Source organism: Oryx dammah, unplaced genomic scaffold (assembly GCF_014754425.2).
Source record: "Oryx dammah isolate SB20612 unplaced genomic scaffold, SCBI_Odam_1.1 HiC_scaffold_29, whole genome shotgun sequence".
Lineage (NCBI taxonomy): Eukaryota > Metazoa > Chordata > Mammalia > Artiodactyla > Bovidae > Oryx > Oryx dammah.
Genome location: NW_024070213.1, coordinates 54496510 through 54515633, shown reverse-complemented (window position 1 = coordinate 54515633; position 19124 = coordinate 54496510). Strand labels below are relative to the sequence as shown.

General features: G+C 35.3%; 1 protein-coding gene across 7 annotated transcripts in view; it reads right to left on the bottom strand.

Moving 5' to 3' along the window:
- Positions 1-19124, bottom strand: part of ANKS1B (ankyrin repeat and sterile alpha motif domain containing 1B) — a 1164007-nt gene that overhangs the window by 987044 nt on the left and 157839 nt on the right. For all 7 annotated transcript variants that reach the window (XM_040234922.1, XM_040234916.1, XM_040234918.1 and 4 more), the window contains exons 2-3: positions 18182-18262; positions 6807-6963 (exon numbers count right to left, since the gene is read on the bottom strand). In XM_040234922.1, coding sequence (XP_040090856.1) covers positions 6807-6963; positions 18182-18262 — 238 coding nt within the window. The remainder of the gene's footprint in view (positions 1-6806; positions 6964-18181; positions 18263-19124) is intronic.

Here is a 19124-nt window from a genome sequence, read left to right as displayed (position 1 = left end):
AGTTGGTAGCCCTGCTGGGCCCAGATGGTTAGTGTTATCTGCACTGTGCATCAAGCCTCTGTGACATCTGTTAATGAGAGAGATTAATAACAATACACCTTTAACAGACTGGCTTTTCCAAATATAGTTGAGAGAGTAAATTCTCTGATAATGAAAGATGTACAGAAACGTTTCCCAAATCAAGTTTCATTTTATCTTCCATTTAAGTATAAATCCTTGCTTCTTTTGCAAAGAGAACAAAGATGTACTGGCCCTAACATTAACCCATATCTTTCTGAAATATAATCATGAATTGAGAGGCAGGTCTATACCCATATCCAGACAAGTTACAAGGAATATTACACATGTAGCTTATAAGTGTTTCAGCAGAGGGAATTCTCTGGCAGTCTAGTTGTTAGGACTCCACATTTTCACTGCTAAGGGCCTGGGTTTGATTCCTGGTTAGGGAACTAAGATCCCATAAGTCGCATGCTGTGATTCAAAATAAAAATATAAGTGTTTCAGCTGAAATCAGTGAGATTTTCCCAGGAATGTAGCAGAATAATAAGTGTTAAAATCAAGAAAATTGAACCCCATTGCAAGAGAGATGGACCTTTCAATTATTTGGGCAGATAGTGTAGGTATATGCAGTATGACTATGCCCTGAGGTGGAAAGGCCAGTTAGGAGAAATGGGAACTTGAAATTTTAGTAACAAAAATGCAGTGTCCTAAATGAGGGTTCTAGAGAGCAAGGGATGATGTTATCATTACAGTCCATCATAGTTAACACTATGTGCAAAGCACACACAGTTGCATTTCATATGTGCTTACTTATTTAATCCTCATTGCCTGGCCTGTGTGTGTGCTCAGTTGTGTCAGACTCTTTGTGAACCCATGGATTATAGCCCACCACGCTCCTCTGTCCATAGGATTTTTCAGGCAAGAATACTGGAGTGGGTTGCCATTTCCTCCTCAAGGAGATCTTTCCAACCCAGGGACTGAACCTGTGTCTCCTGCACGTATCCTACATTGCAGCTGGATCCTTACCACTGAGTCACTAGGGAAGCCCCTAATCCTCACTAAGAGATAAACATTATTATTATTGTTGTTGTTCCCATTTTACAGATGAGGAAACTGAGGTAATGTGTAGTTGAATAAGTAGCAGTTACACAGCCTTATACAGCCATTTAGTACTGGAGCCAGGATTTGAACCTAAACAGCCTAGACCCAAAGTTGGTACTTTTAATAACATCTTCCACAGCAACTGTTATGACTACCATTTGCTCAGTGTCTAAAAACTTTACATATATTGTCTCCCTTAACCCTTACAAATGATCCTACAAGACTAATATTAACATCTCCACTTCATGGATGAGGAAACTAAAATACAAAAAGATTAAATTACATGTCCATGGAGAATCAGGATCTTTTGGAACCTGTATCGTAAGAATCCAAAACCTATTTATGCTTTTTCCATTGTACCACACTGCCTGCCATGTTTTTCTACACTGTCCAGGAAGAAAAACAGAAAATTAATGATCTGAAAGCAGAATTTCTATGGATTTTGCCCAAAAGAACACCAATTGAGTTGAAATAGGAAGTAGCTGCTTAGATAGCTGTTCTAAGCAATCAAACCCAAACAAATGTTATTATACCAGAAAGTAACTTAGTCTTGCTCTGGATGATAAAACAATGCAGGTAAGAAAGCCGAGAGTAGAGAGTAGATTTGAAAACTTAAAAAGAGGAGTGACAAGGGGGAAAAAGCACAGAAAAAAGTTTCTTACTATTTTACTTTCCAAAACGTATCAGGAGAGGGCTTTTGAAGGCCAAACTCAGATGAAAAATATACTCTTTAAAGACAGTCAACAAAAAGTTATGATCTGATAGATGGGGAATCCAGAGGGAGATACTATTTTTTCTAGAATTTTGAGGATGCCACTCCTATTCTTAGTTTAAATGTATTACCATAGTCTTCTTCCTCACAGACTTAGAACATAGAGACTTACACTCCATGATTTTATTATCTGGTCAAGTTTTATAAATCTGATTTAAAAATCAATCTTATTACTTTAAATGATGAAAATATGATATAGAAATATGCCTCCTGACTAAACCAAATTTCTCATTGGTTGAAAAGAGATTAAATCTCAGTTTTAAAAATACAGCACCTCTTTGAGGAATCAAAAAGTGAATTATGAAATAATTCCTCAAAGACCTCTCTACCTTGCAAAGGCCTTAGCCTAGGAAATTATAAGTGTAAAACTGAAATTTTCTATTAACTCCAATTATCACTATCCAGATCTCAAAAAAAAAATATTTCAATCATTCAAGACTTAGGAAAAAATGTTCACAGAGTTTACCCATAATATCTAAGATACACTTGGCTTGTCACATCAGTGAAGATCTGATCACATCACATCTTCACTGATGTGACAAGATACCATAATTGTGGTATCTTTAGAAAAACCATGGTTGTATACTCATATACATAGTCACTAGTGGTCTAAAAAAGATCCAATTTAAAATAAATAGGCTGCAATAACATACTAATTAATAATTGTTAGTATATCTATACTTTGTTGTTGTCATTCAGTTGATAAGTCATATCCGACTCTTTGCAACCCCATGGACTGCAGCATGCCAGGCTTCTCTGTCCTTCACTATTTCCCAGAGACTGCTCAAACTCATGGCCATTGAGTCAGTGATGCCATCCAACCATCTCATCCTCTGTTGCTCCCTTCTCTTTTTGCCTTCAATCTTTCCCAGCATCGGGGTCTTTTCCAATGAATCAGCTCTTCGCATCAGGTGGCCGAAGTGTTGGAGTTTCAGCTTTAGCATCAGTCCTTCCAATGAATACTCAAGGTTGATTTCCTTTAGGATTGACTGATTTGATCTCTTTGCAGTCCAAGGGACTCAGCTCTTCTCCAGCACCACAGTTTTAAAGTATCAATTCTTCAGATGTCTACATTAAACATTCTTAAACTGCTTTGAATTCCTTCTTTCTTTTTTATCAGATAAGTGTTCTCTAAAAAATAAGGACAATTCCAGATAATGGGTGCCAGTATGAAACTGGCTTTAAAAAAGCTATTTGCCAAAGGCCTTACTTCAAAGTAACACTAATGGAAACTATCTAATGCTAGTTGGATTTGAAATTTCGGTGAATGCAGTTTGAAGTTTTGGTGAATATACTTATTAGAAAAGGCTCCTCTGGTTTCTGTCCTAATGCAAAAGTAAAGAGAAAAAGAAGAGAAGGTGAAAGAAAAGAAAAGAGGGAGGAAATACAGGAGGGAAATGAATATACAAAAAAATATAAATTGAAAACATACATAACAGAAAAAGAAATAATAAATGAAGTAACAAAAGACAGGAAAGATGTGGCAATTATAAAAATCATAATTAGGGCAGAGTCCACTTTGTTTTCAAAATTATTTCACTCTAACTGCTGCTAAGTCACGTAAGTCGTGTCCAACTCTGTGCAACCCCATAGACGGCAGCCCACCAGGCTCCCCCGTCCCTGGGTTTCTCCAGGCAGGAACACTGGAGAGGGTTGCCATTTCCTTCTCCAATGCATGAAAGTGAAAAGTGAAAGTGAAGTCGCTCAGTAGTGTACAACTCTTCGCGACCCCACGGACTGCAGCCTACCAGGCCCCTCCATCCATGGGATTTTCCAGGCAAGAGTACTGGAGTGGGGTGCCATTGCCTTCTCTGATTTCACTCTAAATTGACCAATAATTCTAGGGCAGCATAAAATGGTGACAGAGGTTCAAGTGCTAACATGAACTTATTAGCAACAGTAAATCATTCCATCTCTCTGAACCTATCTTACTATAAAATTAGAATATTACCTTCCCTATAACCTTAGAATACAACTAATAAATCAAGGGTGATAACATATAGGAAAATGCCTTATAAATTGGAACCTATTATACAGAGTGAAGTAAGCCAGAAAGGAAAACACCAATACAGTCTACTAACGCATATATACCGAATTTAGAAAGATGGTAACGATAAGCCTGTATGCAAGACAGCAAAAGAGACACAGATGTATAGAATAGTCTTTTGGACTCTGTGGGAGAGGGAATGGGTGGGATGATTTGGAAGAATGGCATTGAAACATGTATAATACCATATATGAAACGAGTCGCCAGCCCAGGTTCGATGCATGATACTGGATGCCTGGGGCTGGTGCACTGGGACGACCCAGAGGGATGGTACGATGAGGGAGGAGGGAGGGGGGTTCAGGATGGGGAACATGTGTATACCTGTGGTGGATACATGTTGATGTATGGCAAAACCAATAGAATATTGTAAAGTAACTAACCTCCAATTAAAATAAATAAATTTATTTTAAAATTTTTTTAAAATAAAATAAAAAATAAAAAATTCAAAAAAATAAATAAAATGTAAGTTAGAATTATTTTGAAAGAAAGCTTTATAATAAACCAAAGGTAGCACTCAGAAATCAGAATGAAGCCCTGATGATTATGCATAATTTTAACATCATAACATAATATATTACTGGTTATAAGCTTAGGCTTTGGATCAGAAAAACCTGAGTTCAAATACTAATTGCATTTCTTAGGAGCTGTGATATCAAGGGGACATTACTTAGTCTTTCTAAGGTGGTTTCCTCATATATAAAGCAGGAACAGTAATACCTACCTCATTAGGCAATAGTAGGGTTTAGAAAGATAATGTAGATGAAGTACTCTGCACAGTGCCTGGCATATAGTACGCGCTCCATAAGTGATAGGGTTTATGATGTAATACTAGTGCACTATTGTGGAGGATGGTGAAATTATAGAGATCTGAGTCCAAGTCTCAGTTTAAGTCACTCAGTAATGTGTGAACTTATGTGTGTTACTTAGCTTTACTGAGCCTGATTTCCTATCTATAAAATGGAAGTGATAACAATCACTTCAGAGAATTGTGAGAATTAATTAAATAACATATTGTAGGTAAAACTGCCCGGTTATCATAAGTCTCAGTAAATGTTCATTATCGTTTTCATTCCTGCCCTCTATTGCTTAAATACATAAAGGTATATAATTAATTAGTATACTTCTGTCCCATTTGGGGGGGGGTGGAATAAAGCTAAAATCAAAATTTACCTATGAAAGCAAAATTCCTACATCAGAAACTTTTAGAAGAAATAACATTGAATGAGAGATCTATGTTAGTACTAAAGGAGTATGTACATAATAACAAACAAAAAATATGGAAAACATGGTATTAAAAAAATCTCAGAAAATTTCAACTCATCTAAAATAGAAACCACAACATAAAGTAGTAGAATTTAAAACAGAATTTTGAAGTCCAATCTCCTCAAAAAAAGTTTTTTATATTTAAATTGATTTATTCAACATCACAGAAAATAACAGTTTCTCTATGCTATTTAAAATCTTCAATATTCAAATGTAAATGTTGGTTAGGGTTTTCTTTCCTTATTTTCATGTCATTTAAAAAATATTGTTTGTAGAAACTAATATTCCATTGTTTAACCTTGGTTTGTTTTTCCATCTTATTACTTTAGGTCTGCTTTGGGTATTCAGTTTTAAGAATAACCACCAGATGGCTCATCCCACCAATGATCTTTTAACTTGGTTTTCTGAGGAACAGGCAGCATTCTCATAAATTTCCTTTTTAGCATAATAAATAAAGACAGCCATATCCATCATCTGATAAAGACTTGAATTCACTATTTTCATAAAAATATTCTGTATTTTGTAACATGAAAACATAGACATTTTATTGTGATATATATTAACAAGATATTTTTCCAATTAATAAAACATTTTTACTGATTAGTTCTTTACACAACTGTATTTTGATGTAAGAAAAATATTATATTTTCTTCCCTTTGCTGTATACAGCTATGAAGTATTCATTTTTAATCTGAATTAGGGTCAAGTGTCTGCAAAGTCTGTACCCATATGTACAATATGCTAATTGTACTATATTAGAAGTGCTTGCCCTAGAGTAACCTTCTTGCATCCACACTGGACAGCGGCCAACCTGCAAATTAATGCCTTGTTTGTAATTCAATTGTTGGGCTGCACACTGGTTTTCAAATATAGTTGTACAAAATGGAAACAGTAGGGGGCATGCAGAGCTCGTTTGTTATCATACTGTACTAGAGGACCATATTTTACTTTCTGAAATCTGTGGTCTTATTTATTTAGAACACTGAGAATGGCATTATTTTTAAATATATGCATTAAGTGTAACATGGATACTATGTAGTTGCAAATATTTTGACTGTCAGTTTCATCCTGCTGCTGTGTTTTACTGAACTTACTCTAGGCATACGTGTGTGTGTGTGTGTGTGTGTGTGTACAAGAAATTTTTTATTTAATATGTAACTGGCAACTGCATACATTGTATTTGCATTTTAATTCACAAAATAGCACTTAATATAAAAGTGCTATGTAAATGGTAAAGTATTATACAAATGATAGCTATCATCATTGTTCTAGCATCTAAAATTTTATTAAGAAAAACTACTTTCACATTATGAATGTGAATTGTTTTATCTTTAAATATTCAATAACTATAAAATGGATGCTCAGGTAAGGCAGGTAAAAATACTAGAACTACTTCATTTATGTGGTATTTTCTTATTAACAAATATCTTTACAAATGTCCAACTTAGTGCTATTGTATCTATAAACAAATGCCAAAGAAGTTTTCAAATATCTCCTTTAGCAAATTCAGCAGTAGGATCATCTTTGGCAGGGTAATGACAGAAATAACCACTTTTTCAATGTGGCTTTGACTTCACAAAACTCTCAAAAGTCACAGCATGAGCAAATACTTGACAAACGCACCTGTTCATTGACTCTGGAATGTGATGGTCCATGATGAATAAGAATCTTCACAATTTCCACATCTCCTTTCCAGGCAGCCAGGTGAATAGGAAAATAACCTTTGTTGTCTGCTACATTTGTTGATGCCTCATATTGAAGCAGTTTGAGAACTATGTCCCTAAGAAGGAAAAAAAATACAACAGAAGAAAATATGCTGAACAATATGGCTACTATTAAACAGATAATCATAAAAGTATATTAGATACTGACTAGAAGTTGAGTAATCATTCAAACTACCACCACCACCACACACACACACAGCATTCATTGACTGACTCATACAAGTACTAGAGATCTTTTGGGCAAAATTTATCTAATTTTATTAACCGAATGAATTTAGTAAAATAACAGTATACCTCTTCACATCTTTTTTAAAAATGGAGTATTCCCAGATAACTTATATCTGAGATTTAGTCCGAAGGAAGACTTGAGGTGCAACCAAACACCCTGTTTACAAACAAAAAGTTATCATCCTGCTAAAAGACATTTAGGAAATTGTACATCATTCCGAAAGAGAACTAGAATAAAGGATTGAAGATTCATATAAAAGAGAAAGCAGCACAGTAGGAAAAGAGACCCTGAAAGGTTGAAAAAAAATTAATAACTTTCAGCCATGGCACAGAACATACTTTGAATGTGTGTTGTTTATACTTGTATACTGTTTCACTTTCCTCCTCCAAGCCTAATAAATTATTTTAAGAGGGAAATTCATTTATGAGACAAGTTCTATCACTGATGCAATTACTCTAATGACAAGATTTCAGAGAAAATAAACCCCATTTTAACATTTCTTTTCTAAAAATAGTATTATTTTATAAGTCCTGAATTTAAAGGACTTGAATGTAAAGTACCAGTTACGGAAGTGAAAGTATTAGTCGCTCAGTCATGTCTGACTCTTTGCGACCCCATGGACTGTAGTCCACCAGGCTCCTCTACCCATAGAATTCTCCAGGCAAGAATACTGGGGTGGATTGCCATTCCCTTCTCCAGGGGATCTTTCCAACCCAGGGACAGGGATCAAACCCAGGGATCTAACCCAGAGATCGAACCCAGGTTTCCTGCATTACAGGCAGATTCTTTACCATATGAGCCACCAAGGAAGCCCAGCTATTCAAACTACCAATAATATGACCATTAGAGTATCAGTTAGTCTTATTTTTCTTTTTCTTTCCTGTAGAAAATAATAATAATAGTGCCTATTGCTCAACACAGGTAAGAACATTAAGTGAGAACATAAAAGAGAAGCTATTCAATAAATAGTAAAACACTATACAAATATTAGTTCTTGCCCCAAGTAAAAATAAAATTCTTTAAAAGTAAAACTGCTTCCTTCAAATCACCTTTGGAAAAATAGTCTGAAAATCAGAAGGAAACCTGAAGTTTGCCCAGTTTCTATGCATCTTCTCAGCTCTCCACCATGTAAGAGTTTTATATAAGCTCTTCCATTCTCAGAGAAGTAACTTACAAAGTGGTGAAAATGATTCAATATTTGAGAATAAAAAAAGCAGCTAGAATAAGAAGATCTGGTTTGAAGTCTTAACTCTCTAATACTTAGTAACTTGGTGTGTGTATGTGTACCTGTGTGTGCTCAACCGCTTCAGTCGTGTTTGACTCTTTTTTTGTAATTAATTGATTTATTTTAACTGGAGGCTAATTTCTTTACAGTACTGTAGTGGTTTTTGCCATACATTGACATGAATCAGCCATAGGTGTACATATGTCCCCCATCCTGAACCCCACTCCCATCTCCCTCCCCATTCCATCCCTCAGGGTCATCCCAGTGCTCTGGCCCTGACCACCCTGTCTCATGCATCAAACCTGGACTGGTGATCTATTTCACATATGGTAATATACGTTTCAATGCTATTCTCTCAAATCATCCCACCCTCGCCTTCTCCCAGAGAGTCCAAAAGTCTGTTCCTTATCTGTGTATCTTTTGCTGTCTCGCATATAGGGTCATCGTTACCACCTTTCTACATTCCATATATATGCATTAATATACTGTATTGGTGTTTTTCTTTCTGGCTTTCTTCACTCTGTATAATAAGCTCCAGTTTCATCAACCTCATTAGAACTGATTCAAATGCATTCTTTTTAATAACTGAGTAATATTCCATTGTGTGTACTACACTTTCTTATCCATTTGTCTGCCGATGGACATTTAGGTTGCTTCCATGTCCTAGCTATTGTAAACAGTGCTGCGATGAATATTGGGCTACATGTGTCTCTTTCAATTCTGGTTTCTTGGTGTGTATGCCCAGGAGTGGGATTGGTGGGTCATATGGCAGTTCTATTTACAGTTTTTAAGGAATCTCCACACTATTCTCCATAGTGGCTATACTAGTTTGCATTCCCACCAACAGTGTAAGAGGGTTCCCTTTTCTCCATACCCTCTCCAGCATTTATTGCTTGTAGACTTTTGGATAGCAGCCATTCTGACTGGTGTGAAATGGTACCTCATTGTGGTTTTGATTTGCATTTCTCTGATAATGAGTGATGTTGAGCATCTTTTCATGTGTTTGTTAGCCATCTGTATGTCTTCTTTGGAGAAATGTCTATTTAGTTCTTTGGCCCGTTTTTGATTGGGTCATTTATTTTTCTGGAATTGAGCTGCAGGAGTTGCTTGTATATTTTTGAGATTAATTCTTTGTCAGTTGCTTCATTTGCTATTATTTTCTCCCATTCTGAAGGCTGTATTTTCACCTTGCTTATAGTTTCCTTCATTGTGCAAAAGCTTGTTTAATTAGGTCCCATTTGTTTATTTTTGCTTTTATTTCCATTACTCTGGGAGGTGGGTCATAAAGAATCCCGCTGTGATTTAATGTCAGAGAGTGTTTTGTCTATGTTTTCCTCTAGTAGTTTTATAGTTTCTGGTCTTACATTTAGATCTTTAATCCATTTTGAGTTTATTTTTGTGTATGGTGTTAGAAAGTGTTCTAGTTTCATTCTTTTACAAGTGATTGACCAGTTTTCCCAGCACCACTTGTTAAAGAGATTGTCTTTTCTCACTTGTATATTCTTGCCTCCTTTGTCAAAGATAAGGTGTCCATAGGTGCATGGATTTATTTCTGGGCTTTCTATTTTGTTCCATTGATCTATATTTCTGTCTTTGTGCCAGTACCATACTGTCTTGATGGCTGTGGCTTTGTAGTAGAGCCTGAAGTCAGGCAGGTTGATTCCTCCAGTTCCATTCTTCTTTCTCAAGATTGCTTTGGCTATTCAAGTTGGGTTTTTTTTTTGTTTGTTTGTTTGTTTTTTGGTTTTTTTTGTGTGTGTATTTCATACAAATTGTGAAATTATTTGTTCTAGTTTTCTGAAAAATACCATTGGTAGCTTGATAGGGATTGCATTGAATCTATAGATTGCTTTATACAATCTAATAATATACTCATTTTCACTATATTGATTCTTCTGATCCATGAACAATATTTCTCCATCTATTTGGGTCATCTTTGATTTCATTCATCAGCGTTTTATGGTTGTAACCCTATAGACGGTAGCCTGTCGGGCTCCTCTGTCCATGGAATTCTCTTTATACAATCTAGTAATACACTCGTTTTCACTATATTGATTCTTCTGATCCATGAACAATATTTCTCCATCTATTTGGGTCATCTTTGATTTCTTTCATCAGCATTTTATGGTTGTAACCCTATAGACGGTAGCCTGTCGGGCTCCTCTGTCCATGGAATTCTCCCGGCAAAGATACTGGAGTGGGTTGCCATGCCCGCCCCCAGGGGATCTTCCCCGCCCAGGGGTCAAAGCTGCATCTTATGCAGCTCCTGCATTGCAGGCAGATTCTTTACCAATCTTGGACAATTCAAATAACCTCTGTCTCTCTTTCAGACACTGTTAAAATGGAATTTAGAGATTACATATACCTGCTGGTCTAAAAGGGTTCTGGTATTAATCAAATGAGAAATGAATATTACTGTAAAACTGTATACAATTAAAAACTATTCTTAAATCTATTTGCTGAAATACTAAACAATTTTTGCCTTCTTTTTTCTTTAACTGAAATATATCAGTATTTAAATAAAAGGTAAAATGACACCAAGGGAAGCATTGTTCAATACCTGGGAGTGGTCAGTAGAATTTAATCTTACCAAAAAAAAAAAAAAAAGGCCTTCTGAAAATCCATATATTAAAAAGGGAAAATTATGTGAAGGGTTTTAATTTCATTCACCAATGCCTAAGCAAATCAAAAAGAATTCTGAAACTTCTAAAACATTTCCTTTCTAAGAGGAAAGAGGAAAATTTGATGGAGTCATCAATACTGTTTTCTTTTACTCTCAAATCCTTCAGAATTTCATTTGTTCTTGGGCTCAGTTTTTGTTGACATTTTCAAATAATGTGTGTGATATGCATTTATTATCAAGAAGAGTTATGATATAGTGAAAAAACTGACCATCTCACTAATTATTTGTATTGTGTAAGTTACTACCACCTAATATCTAAATCAGAAAAGTATAATCTGCATGTTTATACAATTGTCTTTGGTGAACACCAAGATTCTAAATAAATACTAGTATTTATGTTTAAGTTTTTTAGCTTATTTTATTAAATAAATATTCTATAAAATTTATTTTTTAATTTAAATGTATTTAAAATCTTTTCTCTTATTCAGAGATACCAGCTAATGAACTGGGTGAACATAGATTTCTAATATAAAAACATATTTTTGAAATATAAAGTTATATCTTTGGTAAAATGAGTGCCTATTAGTCTCATTAAAACTTAAGCAAAATATTAATCAATAAAGTATCATTAATCTTTCTTATGATATATCCATGTATACCACAAGTAATATGTATTATACAGGCCTTTTTCATCCAGGCTTATCAAGAACAAATTAAATTTCAGTTACTTTCTTTAATGTCTAAACAAAGAAGAGTAGTTGTTTTGGTCTTGGGGGTAGTTGATTTTGGGGAGGGATATAATTGAAATATAACATGATTTTAGTTTCAAGTGTACAACATAATGATCTGATACATTGCAAACTGATCACCATGATGAGCCTAGTCAACTTCTCTTTTTTTATTTTTATTTAAGTTGCATCTTATATCTTCCAAAAGTATCATGAATATGTTGACTGTGCTTGGTTATCTGGCATAAAATATTAAGTTATATTGATGAAAACTGTCTATAAGCTAGCAAGCAGAAAATACCTATATCTTAAACCTAAAGTGGTAATCTTTCTTACAGGATTTGACAAAAAAATTCTCCAAAACACCAAAATAAATGTAATTGATGAGATCACAGAAAAAATAATTCCATTTCCCAGGAGGGTAAAGCATCCACTTGCAATGCAGGAGACCCAGGTTCGATCCCTGGTTCGGGAAGATCCCCTGGAGAAGGAAATGGCACCCCACTCCAGTACTCTTGCCTGGAAAATCCCATGGACGGAGGAGCCTGGTAGGCTACAGTCCATGGGGTCACAAAAAGTCGGACACGACTGAGTGACAACACCAGGAACAAAACAAAATACCCAATTAAGTTTAATAATAATTCAGTTTAAATCACTGCAACATTTTGCAGTTTGAGGTTAAAAATATACGTTCAGGTAAACAATAGGAATTCTAAAAGTATTGATTTTTGCTATCATGTTTAATTTCTTTCATTTTTTGATAGACATAAATAATAGTTCTGATTAGTATGAAATGTCTTTTAAGAAGTTCAGTATACATTCTAAGCAAAATTAAATTAATTGGGAAGATTCAACATTCAAATTTCTTTACCTCAACAGTAAGTTTCTCTACAGTTAACCAAAGAAGTTTATTTCATTTCATCCTCCTGTGTTTGCAGTGTTCATCACAGCACTGTTTATAATAGCCAGGACATGGAAGCAACCTAGATGTCCATCAGCAGATGAATGGATAAAAAAGCTGTGGTACATATACACAATGGAGTATTACTCAGCCATTAAAAAGAATACATTTGAATCAGTTCTAATGAGGTGGATGAAACTGGAGCCTATTATACAGAGTGAAGTAAGCCAGAAAGAAAAACACCATTATAGTATACTAATGCATATATATGGAACTTAGAAAGATGGTAACGATAACCCTGTATGTGAGATAGCAAAAGAGACACAGATGTATAGAACAGTCTTTTGGACTTTGTGGGAGAGGGCGAGGGTGGGATGATTTGGGAGAATGGCATTGAAACATGTATAATATCATATATGAAATGAATTGCCAGTCCAGGTTTGATGCATGATACAGGGTGCTCAGGGCTGACCATACACTGGGATGACCCAGAGTGATGGGATGGGAGGAAATTGGGAGGCGGGTTCAGGATGGGGAACACATGCACACCTGTGGCAGATTCATGTCAGTGTATGGCAAAACCAATAAAATATTGTAAAGTAAAAAAAAAAAAAGTTTAAAAAACAAACAATTTTGAAATAAATGCAAATCATCTTCATATGGATGTAATAAGCTAATGACATGCAAATTATCCATTAATAAACTAATGAAATTCTCAAAGTCATTAAGGCCCTTTTGATTTCAGACTTTCTTGAAGATTTTATTTCTCTTTTTTGGAAATAAAGTTGTAAATATGCTCAATGTGGTCAGAAGACTTTGGGACAATACACTTCATTTTCTAACTGGAGCTCCTTTATATACTGAATTCATTCTCACAGATTTATTCCCAGAAAAAGTGAATAAAGTCAAATTTAACTAGTTAATATTTTAATCCCAGAAAGAGGCAATCAACCAAAGATATTTGTAGGTGATTCAAAGAGCAACTTCATGGACTAGATTATATAAATTTTTAGAGGAAGTGCCCTTCTTTCATTAGAAAGCCTATTCTGAGCAAATCAAAGGTATAGCAGATAGTTTACTATCTAGAGTCTGGACCCAATTTGAGATACAGTCTTGATTATAGATAATGGAGGATTATCTATAATTGAATCCTTGTCTAGGATTCAAGCATTACTATTTAAAGAATCAAAAGCAAGAATAAAAAATAACCCCACACATATCAAATAACAAACATATTTCAAAGATACAATAATAATTTATTACTGACATTTTCCAAAACAGCACCCAAGAATCACAATGTACCAAACATAGTTTAATGAGATGAAACTTAACAAGAAAATAAACCAGCAATTTTCTAAGAAGAGAGAAATCAGAATGAAATATGAACATACAGGTTTAGTAAAACTTTATAGGGATTATTAATATAATAAGATTATTATTTTAAAAGACAGAAAAGAAAGAGCAAAGAAAAGAAGGAAAGAGGAAGAGAGGGAAAGAGGAGAGAAGAAGGGGAGAAAGGAGGGAGTAAGAAAAGGTAGGAAGAAGTGGAGGAAAGAAGAGAAGAAGTTGGCTATTTCAGAAGAAATTGCTATTGCTATTCAGAAGAGAATTAATTAAAGCAATAAAACTTGCAAAAATATATGAGAGAGACAATGAATCCTCCATATTTTAAAAAGAAAAAGAAGAAAAGATAAATCTCTAGCCTATCTACTGAAATAATTTATTTACAATCATTGCCAGTTAAATTTGTTCTACTGACTGCTTTTTCTATCATTTAAAAGTAACAATTTTCTCATCTGTAATTACAAATGACTCAGGAAATCACCAAGAGTTCAATTTCTATTGTGTCCTGGTTTGGCTAAGTGGAGACGAATTTTTCATTGTAAAATAATGTATTTCAGGTATATAAAATATTGTTCCATTTGTGGGATAATTAGCAGTGATAAACAAGACTCTCAATGAAACATACAAAATAGTGAGGATATAGTCTTAATTTGCAGTGTGAAGGCCACAGATTATATACTGGAGGAAAGGGGAAAGCATGTGCCCAAAGCAAATGAATAAACTATAAGATCCTGTAACATTTCTTCTAGCTCTATAATTCCATGAACTTCTCTGGTGGCTCAGTTCATAAAGAAACCGCCTGCAATGCAGGAGACCCAGGTTCGATTCCTGGGTTGGGAAGATCCCCTGGAGAAGGAAACAGCAACCCATTCCAGTATGCTTGCCTACAGAATCCCATGGATAGAGGAGCCTGGTGGGCTACAGACCATGGGGTCCAAAGAATTGGACATGACTGAGCAACTAACACTTTCAGCCTAGAAACCATGTTTATGAAAACAATCTAAAGTTGATGGATACAACAGCAGCAGGAACAAGGATAGCAATTAAGTGTTTCTATGCTGACTGCTAAGGCTTGCTTGGGAGGAATACAGCACAATGTTTCATTACCTATTTGAAGGGAGAATACCAAAGACGAAGAAAAGGAAAACCATTGTCCTCTGGCTCTGAGGTATATTCTATGACAAGTTTTTATTCTACAAATATTTTTTATTATGGCAATATTTAAATGAGCATTCCATGAGAATACACTACTTGATGATAATGGGAGGCAGCCAGAAATACATGACGTGACAGAGAAAAACCAACAAGAAATTAGAACACTGATGTGCATACAGTCACAGAGGGATATAATGTAAATTACAGGTAAAAGTATACACTCGGACTCTAGATACAGGCCCACCTTGATGATTAAGTGGCCACTAAGTCACTTATCCAGTATGGTCTTGTTTCTCCATCTATAAAATAAAAGAAGTAATGAAGGTAGGATAGAATAAATGATCTCTAACTTTAAAAGTCCTTGATAATTTAAATAATTTAAAATCAAGAATTTTTTCTAGATGAAAATCCAAATTTCAGAACTGTAACATCATAGTACCTAACTGAGCCACAAATAACAAAATATTATATCATAAAATGTTATAATTAGAAGGAATATGGTATATTCAGTACATTTGAACTGAGGCATAAAGAGGTTAATTAAATGGCTCAAGGTCATATAACTGGCAGGGAGGGAGAGATGGGATTAGAATTTTCCTACTTTTTTCCAATACCTGTATGATGACACTAAGTAAAATCTTTCTCTTCTGGGAAAGTAAGAGGGAGGGAACACTATCTGAGTGGTTTTGTTAAAAAAAAAAAAAGAAAAGAAAAGAAAAAGAAAGAAAGAAAGCAAAAAAATTAAAAGAAAAATGATACCTTTAGATGAAAGCAAAGCAGAGATATATAATCCTCAGAGAACATCTGCAATTAAAAATCTTAAAAGAAATATAGTCAAATTCCCATCTCTTTATGATAAGCTTAATGACTGCTACTCAATTCACCTAAATTATCCTCACTTTGTACACTGCCGATAAAACTAAAAATTGTGCAAGAGGCCTCAGAGAAATATATCTTAATGGTTAGAACTTCATAGGATGTCACATATAAACCAAAAACATTTGTTTAAAACCACTGAAAATCAAGAAAGGAACATTTGGGTACAATATTATTTTGAGAAATAATGCCAAGCTGAGGCAGAACAAGAAAAGTTGTATAGCTCAAATAGTCAAGCCCAAGATCTTCCATCCATTATACTTGATAACTTGTCTTCCCAGCTGGGACTAAAAAATATGGTTCCACCAGAGCCACTGAATCCACAACTAAGATGGCCAAAGAAGTCAGCTTGGGCTGATTTAATTGACTTCCCTCCTGATGACTCAGGTATGAAGAAGAATAAATAGCAATTCCTTTAAAAGACTCAGATGGTAAGGATGTGGACACATTTTCTGCTCTAGAGAAGGGTAGCAATATAGCTGAAAAAGACTCGGCAAAATAAAAAGTTCTAAGTTCGGCGGTATAAGGTGACATTATATAGAATAAGGACTGGATTAAAAAAACTGTAATTTGGGAATTCCAATACTAAGGACCTAAGTGATGAAACATTAAGTTTATGATATTTTACATAATTCAAATATTCTTCAAACAGAATGATAATGTTCAATTTATGCAATAAGTTTTAAGGTAAACGTCATAATGATAAATAATGACAAAAATGGTAAGGCCCTTGTATGAGAGCTTTAAGATCATTAAGTGTAATCAAGATAACTAAGTCCTTTGTGTCTCAATTCACAGAATGAAAGAAATGTTAAATGCAAAATTAAAAGATAACTAGCAGTAATTTTGGAGGCTTTCCAGGTGGCTCAGTGGTAAAAGATCCGCTTGCAATGCAGGAGACACAGGTTTGATCCCTGAGTCAGGAAGAACCCCTGGAGAAGGGAATGGCAACCCACTCCAGTATTCTTGCATGGGAAATCCCACGGACAGAGGAGCCGGTGGGCTACAGTCCAGAAGGTTGTAAACAGGCAGACACGACTTAGTGACTTAGCACACTATAGTAATTTTAAGGCAGTAAATACCATGTTTAAAACAACTGAAGTGAAACGAAATGATCCAGATCCAAAAAGACTAACTTGAATCATTAAAGCAAAGGAAAAACAGATAGGAGAGGAGACACATGAACAAGGTCACCTTTCTTCTGATGAAGGACGACAGAACATTTGACTCATTCAGAGGACTCCTCACACTTTGTCACTAAACCATTAGGTTTCCTGGCTAAAACACTGTCAATAAAATAATGTTGATGGTTATACATTTTTTCACTCTCCATATCATAGACTATCACATTATTTGAAATATAAGACATTCCACAGGTTAAAGAGGTTTAAAACCCAAGAGACCATTTATGAATGACAAAGAGAAAGCATGTTAGCTTAGTTTGAGGATTTCAAAGAGGTTTGTGAAAGTGGCCATGGCTTATAAGAGCAAGACTCTACTAAAAGAGTTCATTCTTAGTGAATAACCCTATAATTTGTGAAGACACCCCAGAAAGTAGGGAGGCATCATTAAGTGGTTTATCCCATCAGTCCCTAATCTTTTGGCACCAGGGACTAGTTTCATAGAAGACAATTTTTCCATGAACCCAGGGAGTGGGGAGAAGGGTGGTTTGGGGATGATTCTCACAAGGAGCACGCAACCTAGATCCCTTACATGCACAGTAGTGTTCACGCTCCTATGAGAATCTAATGAATGTCACTGACCTAACAGGAGGCAGAGTTTAGGCATTAATGTGAGTAATGAGGAGAGTCTGTAAATACACACAAGCTTTGCTCCCTCTCCTGCCTCTCTCCTCCTGCTGTGCAGCCTGCTTCCTAACAGGCCATGGACCAGTACCCATCTGTGGCCGTTTATCCCATTCCCATGCCAAATGTGCACGTGACTAACATGGCCCTGGCACTTCTTCAATTTTCCCTGTGTGATCTTTGATTTGATCTGCACTCTGCACATACTCATCCTCAGCAACATTCCTACCACTTTCAACATGTCAAGTGTTGAACTCCTGGTGCTTCTCCAAATTCATCTAAGCCCAGGGGACTCACGGCAACATGAGACAGGAACCATCAGACATAATTAACTTCATCGCATGTAACTAAATACACACAGATTCCAGTCCAAATAAGTGGCACTTACTTATGTCCATTTAAGGCGGCATGGTGTAAAGCCGTGTAACCCGAACTGTCTGTGCAGTTCACATTGGGGCCTCGCCAGATGCTGCAAATAAAGCATAAGCACACAGTTAACAAGGGAGCAGAATTGTGCTTTGCAAAACAGAAGGAAGCCTGATAGTCTCACAGTCAGCAGTATGTTTCATATGAGGATTTTACTCATGTAGAAAACAACTGCCACCTTTCCTGAACTCCCCTCAGAACAATATCTTTATTCATTTATTTGATGCAGAGAAATTATTAGTGAATATAGCCACCATTAGAAATTATTAGCAAATGCAGACCCCCTGGTGTACCTTAAATTTGGACCCCAAAATTCCCTGTCACTTTCGGTCATTACTTAAATATTGGATGCAATTAACATTCAACTATTATATTCTTTACCAAGAAGAAAGATTTAAGTCACTTGTCTCCTCCTTTTCAACACACTCATTCAGAGATGGCAGTGGTTTACATAAGTTATATTTTTGCATATGGAAAGAATATAAACACTTCTTGCTGTTCCATTGCTACCAAGAGAATGTAAAACATATTTCACCCTTGAAAATATAATTAGATTTGATTATCACAAACCATAAAAATATTCTAATAGTTTTGAAGTTATTTTACTATAAATATATTTTGAAGATAACATATAAGAAAGAATCCATTTTATCCTTGATCACTACAATTATAGAAACTATAGCTTTAAAAAATAGGCATTGAAAGTTTTCCAAAAGTAAATCTGCCCAAAAAACTATCTGATGTTATCAAAGCCATCAAAACTAACATCTAATGACAAACTTGGAGAAGGAAACAGAAACCCACTCCAGTATTCTTGCCTGGAGAATCCCATTGACAGAGGAGCCTGACAGGTTACAGTCCATGGGACTGCAAGAGTCGGACACGACTTGGCGACTAAACCACCA